At 47.5% G+C, this 18987-nt stretch overlaps 3 protein-coding genes across 3 annotated transcripts; 1 reads left to right on the top strand and 2 right to left on the bottom strand.

Annotated features, from left to right (window-relative positions):
• Positions 1 to 1704: 1704 nt before the first annotated feature.
• J7337_005293 (uncharacterized protein) lies at positions 1705 to 3111 on the bottom strand (the record flags this gene model as incomplete). Its single annotated transcript, XM_044822974.1, has 1 exon — positions 1705 to 3111. One exon carries the CDS (start codon positions 3109 to 3111, stop codon positions 1705 to 1707), a length of 1407 nt encoding a protein of 468 aa, XP_044681465.1.
• Positions 3112 to 6723: 3612 nt separating this feature from the next.
• J7337_005292 (uncharacterized protein) lies at positions 6724 to 8142 on the bottom strand (the record flags this gene model as incomplete). Its single annotated transcript, XM_044822973.1, has 1 exon — positions 6724 to 8142. One exon carries the CDS (start codon positions 8140 to 8142, stop codon positions 6724 to 6726), a length of 1419 nt encoding a protein of 472 aa, XP_044681464.1.
• Positions 8143 to 17089: 8947 nt separating this feature from the next.
• J7337_005291 (uncharacterized protein) lies at positions 17090 to 18370 on the top strand (the record flags this gene model as incomplete). Its single annotated transcript, XM_044822972.1, has 3 exons — positions 17090 to 17107; positions 17171 to 17708; positions 17760 to 18370. The coding sequence occupies 3 exons, from the start codon at positions 17090 to 17092 to the stop codon at positions 18368 to 18370; spliced, it is 1167 nt and encodes a 388-aa protein (XP_044681463.1).
• Between the last annotated feature and the right edge of the window lie 617 nt (positions 18371 to 18987).

Genomic DNA, 18987 nt, shown 5'->3' with positions numbered 1-18987 from the left:
CTGACCTGTGGCCGTTTTTCGCCTCCAGGTATAAAACCGGCACCTCCACGAGCTTGAGTAAGACGAAGAGAAATGCCTAAGGATCTGCTGCTCTTACAATAGGTTGTCCGAGCATAGTTCAATTGAATTAGTTTGTTGTATCAAGTTCGATAGGTGTGATACTCGGCGACGTTCTCAATACAGCCCATGATCGACACGCCGAGGGTTAAATGATGTTGCTTTTGTGTTATAGCATATTGTTTGAAGTGGTTTTCAATGGTCTTGTCATAAAACTTGCTTGATTATAAGAAATATCGAAATAAAGACGTGCGGTGCTCCAAATGTTCTGGTACCTTTTGCTGGACGACTTGAAGCCAACGCTTCGTAGGGAAAGCTTTCACATGAACCTAGTCAGAGTCTCAAAGCTTTAGGCTTTTCCTTCAGAGTCTTGATGATCATTGTGTGAACCTTTCGCTATTAGTAGCGAGGTTATGATTCATAAGTCGGGCCTAGAAGTATACATGTTCTCGCTTTGTCGGCTTCTATATCTCATAAAATTGTTCTGGGTATTGAAGTCGCTTGGTGTGATATGGCTCTGCTGTGAAGTAGCCTTTCACCACGCCAGAGTAGAAAAGAACTTTGTGTATGGATGAATGAGGCTATATGTTGCCAATGTTTCTAAAGATTAAGGTCAGTATGCCATTTGAGTGCCAAGTAATCGACAACGTAATTGTATGAAGAACGGAACAAGGAACGGGCAGAGCCTGTTCTGAACCACCGGCCCATACCAGTGGTATAGTTACGTCCTGAGTTAATCAACTCTTACCATTGAGAGCATCTGAAAAGCTGGTGGTCAAAGGTAGTGTCGAGAGTAGAAATTAGTCGTCAGGATCTTCTTGATCTCGGTTGTGCCTCCGCTTCTTTTAAACACATGGATGAGGGCTGTGCCCAAACATCTTTGTTACACGGATGAGGGCTCTCAAGACTTGTTGCGAAAGCGGCTTTAGCATTTTTAAGGATGGCCTTGTTAGCTAGAGCCCAAGTCATGGCGAAGGTAGTCAAAGGAGGAAGCCTTGGTTGAGATGTGCTCTTTCTTTATGAATCTGTCTCCTCGATTTGTTATGTGAAGTGATGATGATATATACAATTGAGTGATTCGGCTGGTCCTGCGAGATAGCAGTGATGTACTGAATAATAAAGGGCTCGCATCAGCATAGAACCTTTCACCATATGGGAAGAATGAAATATAGAACTATCAGTTCCAAGGCAAGGTATAATATGTGACAATCTCTCATATAGGGATACAATTAATTGAGAAGAAAGAGAAGACTGAAGGAGGCATTTGCGTAGTATTTATACAGAAAGATTTTCGCAAAAATCGTTGAGATACGTCACTCTAAGTGCAAGTTTGTGCTTGAGTTCACAATCTTGAGCCTGAAAACACAAAGATCACATAGCTTTACTTCAAGCTGATCTCGGCATTGTGTGTCGTTTTCTTCAAAGCTTTTAGTCGCTTTGATTTACTCGAGTTTGCTTGACTTGGGTTATGCGCCATACTGGCAACTTACAAATTTGAGTGTTGATGGCAATCACCCAGTTTCCGCAGTTATGAAAAGTATAAGCATACATCAATTGGTATTAAGTAAATCTCATTTATGATCCGTATACACAAACGCATTTCCCAAACTCGCTAATTCAGAATGCCAATCCTATTTTTAACATCAATCATGAAGCTGCAAGCTTCTTCAGCTCCGGCAATGCCCACTGTTTCATCCATCGTGACTCCAGTAGGTCTTTAGCTGTTATCCTATCCTCAGGGCGGAAGGTAATTATCTTCTTCATCATATCAATAAAAGCGTCCTTCTCATCCCTTGACATGGGCTTCATGCCGCTCTCCTTTCGTCCTTGTTGTACACAGCGCTCAAAGCGGTCATCCCATGTGTAACCGCCCTGAGTAGTGGCTTGTGTGGACGCCTCTTCTTCGACGTCCTCGACCCAGTACTCTGATCGCTTAGCGCCGTAGGCAGACCACTCATCTGGGATTTCACCAAGAAGGTCAATTTGGTCTTGGAGGATGTCATCTTCTGAGAGGGTCCAGGCGTCGAATAGCGGGCGTTGTCCGACGATGTTCCAGAGGAGACAGCCAAGACTCCAAATATCGGAGCTGAACGAGAGAGGTTGACACACATCGGGGAATTGAGTTTCGGGTGCCCGGTAGCGAATCGGAGCGTTGGAATATTGGCGCTTTTCTTGACTTGGTAAATAGGACTCGCCGAAATCGCCCAGTAAGATCTTTGCATCTGCCAGAGCTACATCCTCGCTCTTTTGGCCAAGCCAGATTGGCAGCACAGCGTTTCGCGGTGCATTTTCGTCAAGAGGAAGTCCGTCGAGTCTCGTCACAGGGACTGTCGTTGGATGACTATGTCGCTCATGAAGCTGATCTGGTGATAGTTGCTTGATTCGGTCCGGAAGCTGGAGCAAGATGTTGTCGAGGTGGAGGTCGCCGTGTACTACACCGCCCTCATGGAGGTACGCGATGGACTGCACAACCTGAGCGGCGATGGCTCGGGCAGTCCGTGGCTGAAAGAGTCTTGTGAAAGAGGCGTCCTTCGCAAGGCGTAGCGACATCATCGCCGGGTCGTTAACCAGACAGGTGTGTCTTCCATTGGGACCATCGAAGTGAAAGTTATCGGTGACATGTCTAATGAGGGACCTTCCAGGATGTTTCTTCCCAGCGTTGGCTTCCAGACGCTGAAGGACATCGACTTCTGTTGAGTCTTCACCGAAATCTGCTAGTACAATCTTCAATGCGGCATACTTCTGTTTCAAGATGTCCCATGAGAGCCAGACAGTTGAGTATCCACCGTGGCCGAGCTTGTTGAGGACCAGGTAGCGGCTGTTGATGGTTTCACCTAGGGATACGGGGTGGAAGCCTCCAAGGCGGTACTGTTCGAGGTTTTCGACATGTTCGATGTAGTTGTAGTTGTAGCCCATGTTGATCAGTCTAGTGTTGTGGTCTTCCATCATCATAGCTGGCTGTGTTGTTTGAGCGGTGACAGTGGCTAAGCCACGAGTGGCAGCTTTTGAGACGAGGCCATTGAAAGGAAAAGACCTCTTTCTCGCTCCAGACATGAGGTTGAGTGATGGTCGCCGCAGCGACTTGAGACTGCAAGTAGCCATTTCCACGAAGAGGTTATCGTCTATCGGTGTGGGTATTTCTTGTGTCCATGGGCGTATTCAGAAATGGGGCCATTCCGTTACTAAGGTAGGTAGATGCAGTAGGTGTAGTAGGTATAATGGGTAAAGATGCAATTTATTCTATAGGTAAAGAGAACGAGAGACAGGAGATAGATATAGGAAGGGGAGGAATGCAAGAGTTTATGAGTAACACGCAGAAGCCGAAATCCGGGGTAGAATGTGCTAAACTGTTACTCATAGCTCGGAGCTATCATGGGTCACTCTCGGCTCAAGGGAAGTGGATACGGGGGCCGGGCCAGAGCCTGAGGCATCATTTCGGCCAAGTTCCGTGTTACGGTGTAAGACTCTGTTTATATCTAATATGAACAGTCGCATTGAATCGCCAGTTTCACGCGTTAGCGTTGTATTCTTCCCGGGGGTTGATTGTTGTCCACGGGAGTTGACGGGAGGGAGAGACTCTGAAGCTTCTTCTGTATCTTGACCTTGTTTGGTGGGCCGCGGTTGAGATCGGGCAAGTTTAGTCGAGGAAGCTAGAAAAACCGTCGAGTCGTGTGACTCTAGACGAGTATCAGGAGTAAATTGGTATCCGGTATGTTTAATCAGGGGGATAATTGTGTGATTTGGGTGAGAAATTGGGCATCTGCAGTATCATCATGATATGATACAGTGCCATTGATAGGGAAAGTAGCCATTCATTTCTGTGCCTGATGATACAGTACATTGATAGATGCCGGTTCCATACACCCGGCCAGAGTCTCCACACTCCAGCTACAGCTCCAGCTCCAGCTCCAACAGCAGCTTCAAAATCTGGGGTAAGCTATTGATAGATCCTTCAGTTGCTTGGCAACTCCGTCTACAAGTGACTCTAATGAATTCATCACTCAGAACATCCTGAACAATACAATGAGGACCAAGCATCTCCTCGTTAACTATCACATTTAATGTTGCAAGACTTGACTTTGATCAACCCATGCAATTGCCCAATCAGCATCAGTCACACTTTCTTGACCGCCATCATATGATGCATAAGATCAGCTATAGCAACCATGCAACAATTGGCTTATTCGTAGCAAGAGAGTGTTCAATTATGTTACCTTGAGGGCGTTATCAGGAGATCGTCCTCTAAAAATGTTCGATATTATGGGTCGACTTACGAGTTCTCGATTCTCAAACGAGCCTCAAACAGCTTTTTGATGCGGCCGATGCTGGGCCGGTATTCTATCAATAGCTTGCAATCCATTCTGATAACTTATTATCACTCCATAGCAATGCAGTCAGTGTTTTAGGCATTGGATCGTTCTCGGCACATCTCGGTTTCCGGTTGCCCTGTCTCTTGTATCACATGGTGGTGACATACTTGGAAATACTGGCAGTGGTTATGGCTGACAGGGCGAGCTGGTGTCTTGGCGATCGCTACTCGAATTACAACCTTTAAATTCCTTCTACCTTCTCTCCCCAGTTTAAATTAGTTTGTTCTGGTCGATAATAGAAATGCTTTTAGAACCGTATCCCTGTAGCTGTGCTTGATGTCTTACGCAATTGCATTATCATCATCGCCTCATGTTTCCGTGTTCTTACAAGTGTTACTTTCAGTCTTACGAGAAGGCTTCATCTGGAACAACTTACAGCTTCTCAGCTCATAGTTCTCTCAATATAACTTGTTCGCAAAGTTCAAATAAGGATCCTTTGGCTGGTTTAGGTAACCTATCCCTCATTCTCTACCCTGGCATAACTATCCTAATTGTAGGCTAACTTATGATGAGGACAACTAGGTAGAGACTGATACCCCAAAGAATTAAAATTTATTTGCAGATACTACGATACTAGAGGGGGGCTATTAGCTGTGGACAGGTGCTCACCGATGCCTTGAGCAATACGTCAGGTATCTCAATCTCCGCTCCGAGAAAGTTCACAGCTTGGGACTTGATGTTCTATCTTTGCGTCCCAAGCTCACTTCTCAAGTATTTAATAGTCTTCAGCTCGTATATTAAATGTCTGAATACTATGCAACATGGGATACTGCCCAAGAATTGTAGCAACTACACCCGAACTCGCTATGCAACCATGTTGAAACGGATAAGTAAACACAAAAAGGCTCTCTTATACAGTTATTATCTGGTTGTTATCATTCCAAATGCAAATTTACCTTCCGGTAGATGTTTAAATATTTTAGATGTTTAAATATTCAGCAGGGCATATGTTTCCGAAGCCAAGGTGGTAGTAAGAACATCTGCAATGCCAGTGTTTCGAGATGAAGCAGACAACAAGCCGTTGAAGAAAAGAATTATACGTCGCATGGCCTAATGCCGACTGCTATATGACAGAAAAGACCCCTTCACTGCTTGGTCCTGAAGCCTAAGAACAAAATGTACCTCTTTGTGCACTTCAAGTTCATCCGATCACGGGACCGGCAGATATCCCTCCAAGCAATCTCCAACTCCCAAACCAGCCAAGACAGGCCCCATCAAACAAGCATATTTTCCCAGATAGCTTGGGTAGCTATTAATCTAGCCAAGCTTGTAATTTCTATTCTTGAGCTTTCACCATCCCACCAAACATGTACGCCATCAACTCACATGAGATGTGACACACAAGACCAAAGCCATAACGGATGCTGCATCCGGGCAATACTTTGAACAAGCCACTGCGCCCTCTTCTGGCAAGTTATACCGGGAGTCCAAGTCCGCACGCTAATGACACAATCTTTTTGGTACTCCAGAATCCTGCTGTCTCTGCACGTCGTGTGATCCATCATGCATCACAGACTGACCACCACTTTTGACGATCAACGCTGCATGTTCTTGGTCGACCCGAGAATCCCCCCCGCCTTTCAGGCTCAAACTCACATACCAAACCATTCTGTGCAATATATGCACCGCTTTTGCTTGTGACACTGACCTCTTAGACTACCCGACCTATCATGGCTGACTGCGGGTTGTTGTCCGCCCGCAAACCCCAGGTTTTTGCTTATCAGACTTCAAGATTGCTTCTGTTTTGGGTTGTAAAAGAGTGCCTCGGTTATCTAACCCCGGACGCCTCATGCTTGGCTGCATCTGACTCACACCACTTATCTTGTTCTAGACCAAGAATCCGGTTGACTGCTCTATGCGAGTCAATGAGCAAACAGAAACTGGCTCGTTGCCAAGTAGCCAATAATTCACGTGAGAGTATCGTCAAGCTTTGAGAGTTGAAATGGTTCATAATTATTCAATGTTTTTAAGCCTGCTTCTTTGGGCGGCCTTTCTTGTCATAACTAGATACAGAAGCTTTGATAGCTATACAACACATGGGCTCTTGCGTCCCTGATATCCAGTCCACTGTAACTTTTTGTACTCCAAAACTCCGTTTCAAAAGTCATTTCCCATGTGTTCTGTATTCCCTTTCCTTATAATGTAGAGGTGGAAGTTACTGAGCCTTCCTATCAACGCTTCTGGGGTATCTTCTTTTCGCAAATCGGATCGCCGCGTGTCTCATGCAGTTGTTGACAAAGGAAAATGCAAATATTAAGCAATAAAAGACATATGTTAAATCTCATCGATGGCAGCTCTATTGGCTGCCATCATCTGATGAGTTGGAAAGACTGCTGAGTCGGTGGGCATCGAGGTGCTCCAGGCTCTCGTACTCAACCGGGGACTCAATGGCAGGGTAGGCAGGGGGACTAGGAGGAACGTCTTGGTAGACCGGAGGAGCCTCGTTATCCCAGCTGACACCCATGCCAGCATGAGCAGTCATGACAACACCGTAGTGCATTCGCAGGATGCGGCCGGTGCCGGTTTGGGTAGCCAGTTGAGGCTTACCCTCGGGAGCGTATTCCCGAGAGACAACAAGCTCAATGAGTAGCGAATGTGTCACTTCGACGCCCTCAGCAGACTTGGTGTCGCAGGCATACTTGAGCTCCTTGGTGTGAGACTTGTACTGATTGGCAAAGTAATCGAATTCAAGCTCGACCTTGCCATCAGTGCCGCTGAAGTCAGACTTCCAGCCATCGTGGAGGTGCTTCTCGCCCAGGACACGGACCTCGTTGCGGGGAAGGCTCTTCTTCTCGGTGTCTTCAGCTGCAGGAGCATGTCGGTCGCAAGCAGGGGCCACGGTCTTGATGGTCTCCTCGAGTCTCCATGTGACCTTCTTTAGTCGCCAGAAGTCAATGGTCTTGGCCTTGTCGTTGCGGCTCATGAGACCGTCAAGTCGGAGACTGACAGTGTTGGATCCGGTGGGGTGGATGATGTTGTTGTAGTGGGCGCTGGCCTTGATGTTGGTAGGGGGGAAGACGCGGACAGAGTGGTGAGGAATTTCGTTCTCGGGGAGAGATCGCTTAACCGGGACAGTTCGCTCGAATCGCACAGGCGTGACGGAGCCACTGGATGAGTGCACGCTCTTGGTGACATAGGCATCAGCCTTGAACTCATATGAGATGGCGACGAGGGGAGTATCCATGGTAGCGGGGAGGTGGCCATCCAGGAGAATAGAGAAAGGGAATGGGTGACGACCCTTGCGGAGTGTGGTGGGGAGAGCTAGGAACTGCCAGCTCTTGAGCTCAGTGTACTGGTTCTGGCAATCTGTGCAGTGGCTCTGGTAGGGCCTCTTCTGGTAGATGTGAAGCTTGAGAGAAGCGGCAAAGCTTCCAACCTCGACAACCTCCTCCTTGACATCGAGGAACATCTGTCCAGTGATGAGAGCGCCAGTGCTCTCCTCAGTGTTGCCGTGGAAAACCACAGGTGGGCTCTCGATACTCCAGTCAATGGAAACATCTGAGGGCTGTTCCTTGTGGGACTTGCCGAAGGGCAGAGAAATGCGGTGATGCTTCTTAACGGCATCTGCGAGTTCGGCCATCTTGACAGCGTGGATTTGAGGTCGATCCTCGCCGTCTGATGTGTAGGGGCTGTTTGTGCGTGATCGAGCAACCTTCTTGATCTGAGCAATGTTGCCAGAAGAGGTGCGGATGAAGTTAGCCACGCGGTGGGGCATGGCGGCGGTAGTGAGCGATCCTTTTGTAAGACGCTCTCTTTTGTGGTTGATGGTGGGGGTTGGCGGCTAAAATAGCACTCGCGTGAACGAGTCGAGTTTTCGCAAAAACTCTTCAGTGTGATGTAATACCGGAAATAGTACTGTAGGTGCTGTTGACGCCGGCGTATGATGTGGGGGTATACGGCGGGAGATAGCCAGGGGCAACTGGTCTTCTGACTTTGCAAATGTTGCAAGCTTCGTCAATGCGAAGTCGGTTATGACGATGCTGCCACTCAAACCTGTTCCGAGGTGGTGTGCAAGGATTTTTGAGTGCCGGCTGCTAGCTGCGGATGCCGCGAGTAAGTGGTAGATTTGTTTTTCGTTTTTCTCGTAACTTCTGTGAAGAGCGAGTGACTGAGATGCCAATTGGTATCTAATGTCTTCGAGATAACCAATTGTTGTAGCTGTCGTTGATCGTTGTGTTGTTTCGTTCGTGTGTAAGTGGACTTTTTGTAAGTCGATATATCTGGGGACTAACTTTAGTCAAGTATTGTCAACCCGGGATAATAGTAGATGTAGATGTGAGTCTGGGGAAATTGAAGATAGACCAAGATGATTCTGGGGAAGATATGGAGAGTCCTTTCGAGTGAAAAGATCGAGGGCATCACCAAGACTAAATATCTGAACTCAGAGCCTTCGACTCGTGCTCAGTCCCTGGGGGAAACGATGTGTCATAGCCCAAGGTGCCCTGCTATGGCGAGCTTGTTAAGTGGCGCCTTGGTGGATATGCACTGACAGGCGGCTCCCGCCTGACTCTGCCAGTTCTGCTCGCGCGCTGGAAGCCCTGTAACTGTAACCCCTTTGGGCGTGTGGGTTATGGGGAGGTCTGTGACCTGGAGACCGCCGAAGGGCGTGCGACCAGCAAGGTGGGTTCAACACCAGCACAGTCTACTACAAACCCTGGCACAGTCCATATGGGCGCAATGCGGTGTTACGGTTGGCCAAGAGAATATTGCACGAACGGTACGCACCAGGCTAATGCTCCCTTGGCATGCTCCAACGTTTCTGATCTGATGCCCATCAGGGACATACAGCACAGTGTCGCGTAACGTAGTACATTGTGGGTCATCGAGGACTTGTTGGATCTTGCGAAGTTCGATCGTGGATCGTAGGACCAGGTTTATTCCCCCATGGATGGAATAGACCAAGTAAACGACGATGGAGTCCTTTTGCAAAGACGCGTACCGACGTTGACCGGTTGTGGCCGCTGGAAAGTTGAAAAGAACAATTTGCTACAGAAAATCTCTTCGTATGAGTCCTGGAATGGAATTCTGTTGTGCTGTGTCGTTGTATGCCCTAGTCAACTGTGTTAGTTGAACGAAGTGTAACTTCATGCAGTGACCCAGTCCAGCCAGCCATTGTTTTCCTTCTGTCCATGCATGTCCTCCTGATCTGTCTCGGTAAAGCACCCGCAGGCTCTTTGCTGTCTAGACTGTGCACTGAAGATCAGACGGGCCCTGTCTCCGAGTGAATCTGTTAGGTTTCTTTCTAGAAGTGCACTAGCCTCATGAGTTCTCACTCTCAGTGAGAATCGGCGTAGCAGGCCGAAGGCCGGTCCGGTAAGCCACAGGGTCTAGAGGGCGCACAGGGTTGATCAAGGGGGCACCCTTTGATGATTTGATCTCACTGACCTAGGCAGTGACAGTGTTAGTTTTCCTCGGGAACAACTGGCGGAAAGGATCGAAAAGAACAGCCGTAACATCAGAAACAGCATCAGCCCAGCAAAATATGATTCGATATAGCGGCACATGACGCGGCAGAGCACATCACCAGCCAGTCTTGGGCTGCATACGTCTCGTCAGATCCTAATTCCCAAACAAGCAATTTGTTGATTATCAATGCCAAACAATGCAATTACCGCATATCGGTTAATACTATGGAATTTGTTGATGTTATTTCGTGATGATGTGCTTTTCTCGGTGTCGAGGTCTATCCTCAGAAATCTGGAAATTTACCCTACCTCGGGAATGGCAGGCACAGTACACCACGGCCACGTGCGGCTAAGCAACAGCGCTGATGGAAGATTGTCGAAGGGCGGTTAGTGGCCCGTAGCGCTTTAAATTTCCAGTTCCAGCGCTGAATCCTACTAAAAAACTTCTCCAGGGAGCCTTCGGGGATATTGCACGCCATAGAGTCATAGAACCCGAGAGGAACAGGAACGGATATTTTCCCTACTCCAAGACTGGCTAATGTGTTGATTGCTTCTTCAGGACATTTCAAGTGGATGCCTACTTCAGCAAACATGACATCCTCTGAAGCCTTTAACATAAGCGGTGTATGCGCTGGAATGCCCTGTCGAGAGGAACATCAGGTGCTGTTTTACAAGTAAGAACCCCTGTGAGTGACACTGCTAGCAGAGAGAGAAGAGAAGAGAAGAGAACCAAACGAAACACATCCTCTAATCCCTGTGAGTTGTATTGCCCAGAAAGGGCAATTATAGGCTGGGAGGCCTGGTAGGGCCAACTCCGAATGTCGGCCAACGGAAACGAGCGGCTATGGGCAAATGAACATACGAGGATGCATTGCCTACTTAACTTATGCCTGAGAGTTCAGTGAGATTAGCACGGGATCAAGCCTCAGTCGACTCAGACAGAGGCTAAGCTTCGTAACTAATACCGGTAGATGGAATCGGTACAGTAGCAATAATACATGATGGACTTATCTGATCAATCTATGTATGTGGCTGAGTGACTCGGAGATGCTCTCTCTGATCGGTGGGCTGTGAAATTGGAGCTGCATCGGGGTAAAGAGTTGCATTCACTTTTGCATTATGAATCATGTGGACATCATCATTTACCCATGAGAGTCACTAACCTCGATGTTGTCACTCTCGTCAGTTACAGGTAAAACAAAGCAAGGTGTGATGATTTCCATTCCATCTCCGGTCCCGGTCCCACTGAACAAAGCCAGGCCTACAGAGTAGAAGAGAGAAAAAGAGAACATTTTGGAGTTCTTTTGAGCTGGTTCCACAATAAGTCCGATCCATTAAGTAAAAAACGGTATGCGGCTGTCACTGATCAAACATTTACGTATTTGACGCTGCAATTATTATATCATGAAGTTCCAATGCACACGGTGTGGGCCATCCCTTGAAGGGCTATTCCTACTGCAAAAAGACAGCAGATACACAGTGGGGAAATGTCTCCACAGGATGAAGAATTTTTTCTGACAGTCAAGTGGACGTCGCTGACCGTATAAGGTGAGAGAAGCCAAGAGGTGACCACGGCTGGAGCTTGGCCAATGAAAAACATATACGCGACAGGTACGTATCCTAATGTGGATTCTGTCCATCAAGCAAATTCCTTCCGTTCAGCTTCCAACAAAGTTCCAGGTTTAACGGTGTCATGAACACCCCAAGATCCTGGGAAAATCTCTGAGAGAACTGACCATCTGCTCCCTGACTCCAAAACTATACCAACTTGGGCTGTCGTTTCTTGATCAAAACTTCGATCTGGAAAAGAGACCAAGCTTTTTTTTTGGAGATGGGTCAAGCATCAGAAACGGATCCTTGGATCTTGTCCACCATGACGCCTAATTGGCTTGGTACCTTTGGGGAGATTTAGATCACACGCCCCCAATCAAACCGCCTATTACGGCATCGTGAAGCGATTTTGACCCATCATCAGGGTTCCTGAAAATGAGTCTTTCTCACCATTGCAGGGTAGGATTCACCTTGTTGGATGTCACCGTTACCCGGTGAGAAACGTTCCGTAATTAACGATTGTACGTATCAGCATCAGTGTCTGACTGGTCTTGGTCGATACACGTGGTTGAACTATGTTGCCAGGTCTGATACATACGCGGCTTATACGGAACTATCTCGATGCATCGACAGCATACATATTGACTTCATCATGGTGAAGCAACTTGCATAGCCCACTGTGTCGATATCGAAATACTCGTAATCAAGATCCTAATTATATCGCGTCAAACTCAGACATGAAACAGGACGACATCACATCAACGCAATGCAATTGCCGTGCAAACCGAGTTCAGGGGATCATATCCCGTCTTCCTAAACTCTATTCTTCATCAACAACTCCCGAAATCTGATGCATAGACGCATAACAAAGCTTCCAGCGCCCGCTTGTTAGCCGCGGCTACTCCCTGCCCCGAGGAAGCGCCAAAAGACTCCCCGCCTCCAAAATGGAACGCTCACGGAAGTCTCTAGGGATTGATTCTAGATGCCCTCGTCAGCTCGTGTAGTTGAGAGTGGAGCAGCATCATCACCTTGGCATCAATTTTGGTACTGTATATCGCCACAGGTTCAAGTCCCACACACACCCAAGCTCTCTAACTTACGCAAGAGGTCACTGTTGATTCGTTAACTCGTCTTCATGCCACGTTCTTGTCTAACACGAGATCACCAAGTGCCACTGCGCACACCACCAAAATCGTCGGCCGAGACCGAAGCAGGAGAGCCTCATCTCAGATGATGCGGCTCTTGACTAAAAATTGATTGATTCGATTCAAGGAGCCTCGCTTCTATGCCAGGGTACAAACATATAACGCATTGCCCGTTCCTGAAGATCATGCATCGGCCTCCAGCCATACAGTGCCTCAGCCATTACCTAAAAGTTGGAGCCCCCCTGAACAACAAGCCGACATTCAATTCGCAGCCCGTGCCCGTCGTGGGAAGTCCTTGCGCGTTCACTCCTCAGCCCTGTCAGTGAGTGTACGTCGACATCTCGGGAAGGGCGCCGTCACGATGGTGCAATCACGGCTCAAACCAGCGCAACGTGTTTTCAGGCCTCAGCTTCTAGAATTTGCCGCTGGTCCTCGTTTCCTAATGGCTGGCCTGCATCATTTTTCAGGTGCAAACAGTTTCGCGGTTAACCAGAAATGATTGCCATTACTTGCACCATTTTCGATAGACCATTGCATCATGGAAAACTATCCAAGATCGTTTCTTGGCGACCCTTGAACTCAGCTGGAAATAAACATTTGTGTGGTAGAAGCTTCGTGCACGACCGTCTAGCTAATCGCACGCCTCTGGAAAATTTTCCTTCATTTGCACAGACAAACGCGTGGGCCAGTTTTGAGCCGCACTGGATCAAGGTGCACATTTACGCTATAATTATACCATTGGATCCTCCTTTACGATGGGGCCTGGAGCATCACAAGACGAGTTGAGACTTCAGGTGGATTCGGAACGCCCTTAACAAGGACCTTTCCACTTCACGGTGATCTGGCGGCCCGTCCTGTTTTCAGCGTTCCGATGTGAAGCGTCTCATTCCGACAAACGAAAATGCAAGGAGTTTGCAGTACCTCGCATCACGACTCCTGAAACCAATAAATCGAAGCGGTCTGGATGAGCAGGGTCACAAACATGCAATAGCCTTCAACAAAGACCCATCTGGCATCAACAAAGATAATAAGTTGGGCTCTTAGGCTCCACGGCAGATGTTTTGACAAGATAATTGCCATAAAGCTTGAGCTTGGCTTCAGCACGGTTGCAACCAAAAGCTGGAACGGTGAGCGATCGACGCCCATTAGTCGATGAGGCTCAATTTGCATGAACTTACATCCAGATCGATCGTCACGTACCAAAAATTTGTCTTTGGGTATTGGTCTGAGCTCGACCGGCTGGACGGCAGATGCTCCAGCTAAGGCACTGACGGTCAGTACAGCACCCCGACAACATTTTAATATGCGGAACACAACTCCGTGATGTCCACGCCTCGAGGTAGTTGGCTTAAACTTGTCTGCCTTGTAATGTGCTCTCACTCGCCCTTCTCATAAGAAGCCAAGCGATTTGGCGGCCTTGAGGCTCCTCTGTTTTCACACTGTGCTTACGGTACCTTGAACCGTATCCTTGCAATTACACCTACACCCAAGGTTGTTTCTCTGCCGACACTGACCTCTCTGGATTGGATGCCAGGGGCCTGTGCCGTCATGTGCCTAAAATCTTCCACCGGCCACGTCCGTGCATCAATCGACTGTTTTCTTTGGACACTCAAGAGAAACATGCCATCACGAACAGGCCTATCATAACAACACTTCACATTTCAGTATCTAGCTTAGCCGACAAAATGATATGAGAACACTTACGACCTTTCCATTCGCGATGTTACAGAGAGTGCTTAACTTTAGCCGTGATGTCATTTTAGCAATGGGGATTCACTCCATTGGACACCAGCTGGATCCAGTGCAGTCCTGGATGCCATTGATCCATTGCTTTCCGGGAATAACGTTGGTTTCTTCTCCGAAAGCCACTTCGTCTTGGGCGCCGAAAAAGATTCCATATGTTTTCATGGCTGCTGGTGACCTGAGTCAATTCAATCACTCGCATTGTGTATGCCAGACACCTTGATAACCTCTAGATAGATGATGCACATGCAAAAACGAGCATGTAGTTGTTTCTACGGCGTGCGAAGCAGAGGTCCGACCATGTGACTAGCCTCTGTCTCACAGTTTATGTATTGCCTGTCAACTACATCCTGAAAATGGTATCAGATCCAAATAAACTATATGCAAGACATGTATGTAGGGCATCCAGCAATTACAGAGATAAGGCAAGTGTATGGCCCAATTGCAGAGCTGCCCGGATTTGAAGAGCATTAGCCTTATCTCTGATGATTCTCCCGAGACTCAAACTCTGGGGATTCCGGGGTCGAGAGATAAGTTCCCATGTCGGGGAACGATAACGAGGCTTGGGAGATAAGGAATTGCCAGATCAGGCTGCACAAGAGACATTGATAGGTTGAAGCCATATTGGCACGCCTTTGGCGCATGAGTCTCACGATACTGAACTAGGGAAATGAATGAGTCAAAGTGAGAACCTCTTTCTCCGACAACGGCCTCATCCGTTCACGATGGTGTTCAGCAAATTTTCAAGCTGAAGACGAAAAATCCTGCGCCAAGCCCAGGTCCTAGCAAAGCGCCGGACTAAGCTCCGGGAATAATGTACAGAGCAACAACTTTTTTCCACACAAGGCAAGTAAGTGGGTAACGTATCTTCGATCTTTTTCCACCCCAAACGTCATCTCCGCCAGATCATTCTACATACGCCTCAAACCTAGAATGTTCTATTTTTGCTTGTGAAGGAACCTCTTTGAGCTGAGGGGTAGACTGTTTCTGGAAGGTCTAGGGGTATCGAGATCGTCAAAAATCGGACTTGACCGGTGGACGGGCCGAACGCTAGGAGAAGGTTGCCGTGATGGGGGTGGAAGCTCGAATTGGAGTCATTTTGGGTTTCGGCAAAACGTTGCTGCTAGAGAAGGAGGGAGCTGTGAAGATCTATCCGTTGTGAAATAGTCAGACTCTTGAGTTTCAAGGCACATGAAGAGTAATACCTGCGTATGGTGTCTAATGGATTGGATCCGAGCCTGGCAGTAACCTCCTAAGTTTATGACGCTATAGCAATGTTCGTAAACCTCGCATTTCGTAGCTGTATTCTTCTACAAGAACATATTCTTTTCTTGAGTTATTTCGTCAAGCCAGTAACTACGAAGGTTGGCTGTGTTGTTTGGCACTTCACGAGCCTCAGAGAACCGCTTCGGTAGCCCGGCGTCCACCTATCTTGGGGTTTCCGTAGTGACAATAAGGAAAATACCAGGCAACCGAAGCGTCAAGACCGCCAGGCTAGCTCCAACGCTCAACGTTAGCGAGAAAAGGATGAGGTGACGCCCTGGTGCTTGAGGAAACTAGAATGCTAAAATATCTAGTTATGATCATCCGGTAAGTTCTTCGTCGTATCAATCCTACAAAGTTTCCGAATCTGTTCTTTTCACGTCAGCAGTAGTAGTTTGGGAATAACTATATCATTAATAGTATTTCTACAGGTTGAAGATGGGCTACGCAATATGGTAAAACTGTTACTCCCTATCACCGGCTTCTCCGTGAATTTCCAGAAGTTCGGGCTTTTGCTAATGGTCCTAGTAATGGAGCAGCCATGCAGTAGAGTTGCTATAGAACGAGGTATAACCTGGTGCTTCTTCAGCCTCTGTTTCAATTGGTCATTGTTCTGGAGCTGTGATTTGCTATTTTGGGCATCAGCTACTTCGCTTGGGTCGAGATACCGATTTGGTGCAGCTGGGTATGTCAAAGGCACAGGCAAAGGTTGATGTAGATGACTTTGAAGGTTGGTATGGTTCTTTCCAAGGCTGTTATGGTTTAGGTGAAGGGTGATGTGGCACTGTCGAAGGCTATATGCTGTCGCTGACGATTGTTGGGGTATTGTTGGAGGTTGCTCTGATACTGTCGGAGGTGGGAATGTCATTATAGGAGCTTGCAACGGTACAGCCGAAGGCTGGTAGGGCTGGGATAGATTTGTATCGAGTGGAGCTCAGGCTACCGTGTAACTTTGGTGGTCAGAACGATGAGGCTAATTTCCCAAGCTCTTCGTTCTGCGAAGAGCTTGCGAAGGGTAGGCCTCCGAGGCCGAGTGTTGGTGGCAGAAGGAGAGACAACGTCCTTCGTTAGTATCACTTGAGTGGCTCCGGGTGACGGCAGTGATGATGGATATCTTACCTTCCTACCTAAGGAGATATCTAGAAATCTGCTGAGTTGCCTATATCACTTACCAGAGTCTTTTTTGACGTGTAGGATGCGAGCACTGGGTTTTCTTAACCAGATTCCTATCAACTTTCTTTTATATCTGAAAGTGATAGTATTATATGTCTGTTTCTACCTATGGATGTTTCTTTTCGGGCTATCTATTTGACCTCCGAGTAGTGGCAGAGCATTTGCCAAGTGACAAGCACTGCCCACGTCGGCTTGAGGTTATAGCAAACACAGACGCGTCACCACAACATAAAAACAAATGAATGTGAGACTGGTTTCTGCATTTCCCCTCCACCATCATCTCGTGTTCCGTCGAGGACAAATTCTAGCATTTGAATTGATTTCTGAAGTGTTGCAACTTCTGCCAACTCTCAACTGAGGTGGCTGCTTGTCCAGATGCAAGATGGAATCATTCCAGCAGGTATGATACATACAGCCATACCCAAGTTACTCATCCACACACACCTTCTAACTGCATCGCAAGTTTGAAAAGCAGATCGCCCAAGAGACTTATCCCGGTTTAACACGCGAAAATGTCGCAGACTTGGTTTTCCCCAACTTGACCTCGCTTTGGCTGTCGCAAGAGCCTGAGGACCAGGCGAGCCTCAAGCGACTCAAACAGGTTTGGGACATGTTCGCCTCATGCTGGAGCCCTCAAGACAAGATGCAAATCTATCGTCTCCTCCCTGAGGTGCGAACTAACTCTACAAATCGAAAGGTCCCTAGCAAACACAAACTCTACAAACACGACATAACCTTCGGGCTCTGGGTTGTCCTCCGTTGTATATATCCTGATCAGAAACTTTCAACTCTCAGACTTTCTCTCATGGAAAAGTATCCAGGTATAGATCTCAGTGCCTTCACTGGTCCTGTTCCCAGGGTTTCCTGCATGGTTCCCGAGGACATCGTCAGGAAACGTGAGCCCAAACCTGTGACTCCTTTCTTTGAGACGAAATGGCTTGAAGAAGATGATAAGATCAACCCTAGCGACTTATCCGTCAAAGAGGAGGACTACAACTCCGGTAAGATATGCCCTCCATGACATGAATATCTTGTTATTAACTTCATATTAGACGATACTGTAATTCATACCCCGAAATTTGAGCCTCACAAGGACCAGCCGCGCTCCACTAAACCTGACAAGCCCTCCGCCCAACGATTGAAGGAGGTCGAGTCGAAAATGCGAGGCATGGTTCTTGGAGAACCTCACAATGCTTCTTACAGCAAGTTTCTGAAGTCAAAGTCCAGCAAAGCGCCAGTAGATGCATCTAATTATGGCCCCGACATCACAAGGCTATGCATCAGTCCTATGACCGTCCACGAAGCAGACGTTGAATCCTCGGCTAGCGACGATTCTTCTCCTGAGGACGACTCTACCCATACTGCACTTTCTGAAAAGCGGTTCCTCGAGTTGAAGAATCTCATTACCAATGTTACGACTAAATCGAAACGAGATGTTTCTAATGAAATGCGAAAGATGCATACCGAGACGACGAAGCAGATTCAGAACATGCACACTGAGATGATTGACCAGTTCAAGAAGAATCGAAAGACGTTGGTTGATGTTGGTAAACAAGTTGCTGAGATACGAGCACACATCGAGCTTGCGCGTATGGATCGGAAGGATCTGGACGAACTTGAGGCCAGAGCCATCAATCTTGAGGAGTTCATCTTGTCACTTTGAGGGGTTTTGAAAAGGCAGTTGGTGTGTTCTCAAAACGTTGAAACATTCTTCTGCTACATACTATGGAGAGTGTCTGGGTTACAGAACAAGGAGAGATCGCCAAAGGGAGAGTTATTTGCGTACGGATGTGGAAACTTGATACATGGGCCTTTTCGGAATCACAGGAGCCGTGCAATGCGATATGCATGTGCTATTATCTGACGGGACATCCAGAGGCATTGGGCAGCAAGAGACCAATAAGGGAAGTGAAGGCGCTTTGTTCTGGAACCCTGCAGGGCGTTATTAATTACAGTGGCGTCTGCTAAAGACAGCCACTGCCTCATGTCTGAGCTCTCATATTTTGAATCCGGGGAACGGTGACAAGGCCGAGATCGTCGAAAGCAAAGTAGGTATTTGCTTGTTACATGCGTATAACCAATCACTTTACCCCGACTTCTAATCATCCCAACTTGCTTAGTATGCCATCTCTAGATAGCGTCATGACCATACCTTTTTGAGGAATCGTTCATCCCGTCGCCCGGAAGCGGAACTAAGCTATGTAAGCGCGATATTAGTCGAGAGGCTTATAAACGGGTTCTCATACAAAGCCTTGTTGCCGGAAAGAGCCAGACAACAGA

This window comes from Fusarium musae, chromosome 4 (genome assembly GCF_019915245.1).
Source record: "Fusarium musae strain F31 chromosome 4, whole genome shotgun sequence".
In the NCBI taxonomy this organism is placed as follows: Eukaryota; Fungi; Ascomycota; class Sordariomycetes; order Hypocreales; family Nectriaceae; genus Fusarium; species Fusarium musae.
This window is presented reverse-complemented; position numbering and strand designations above follow the sequence as displayed.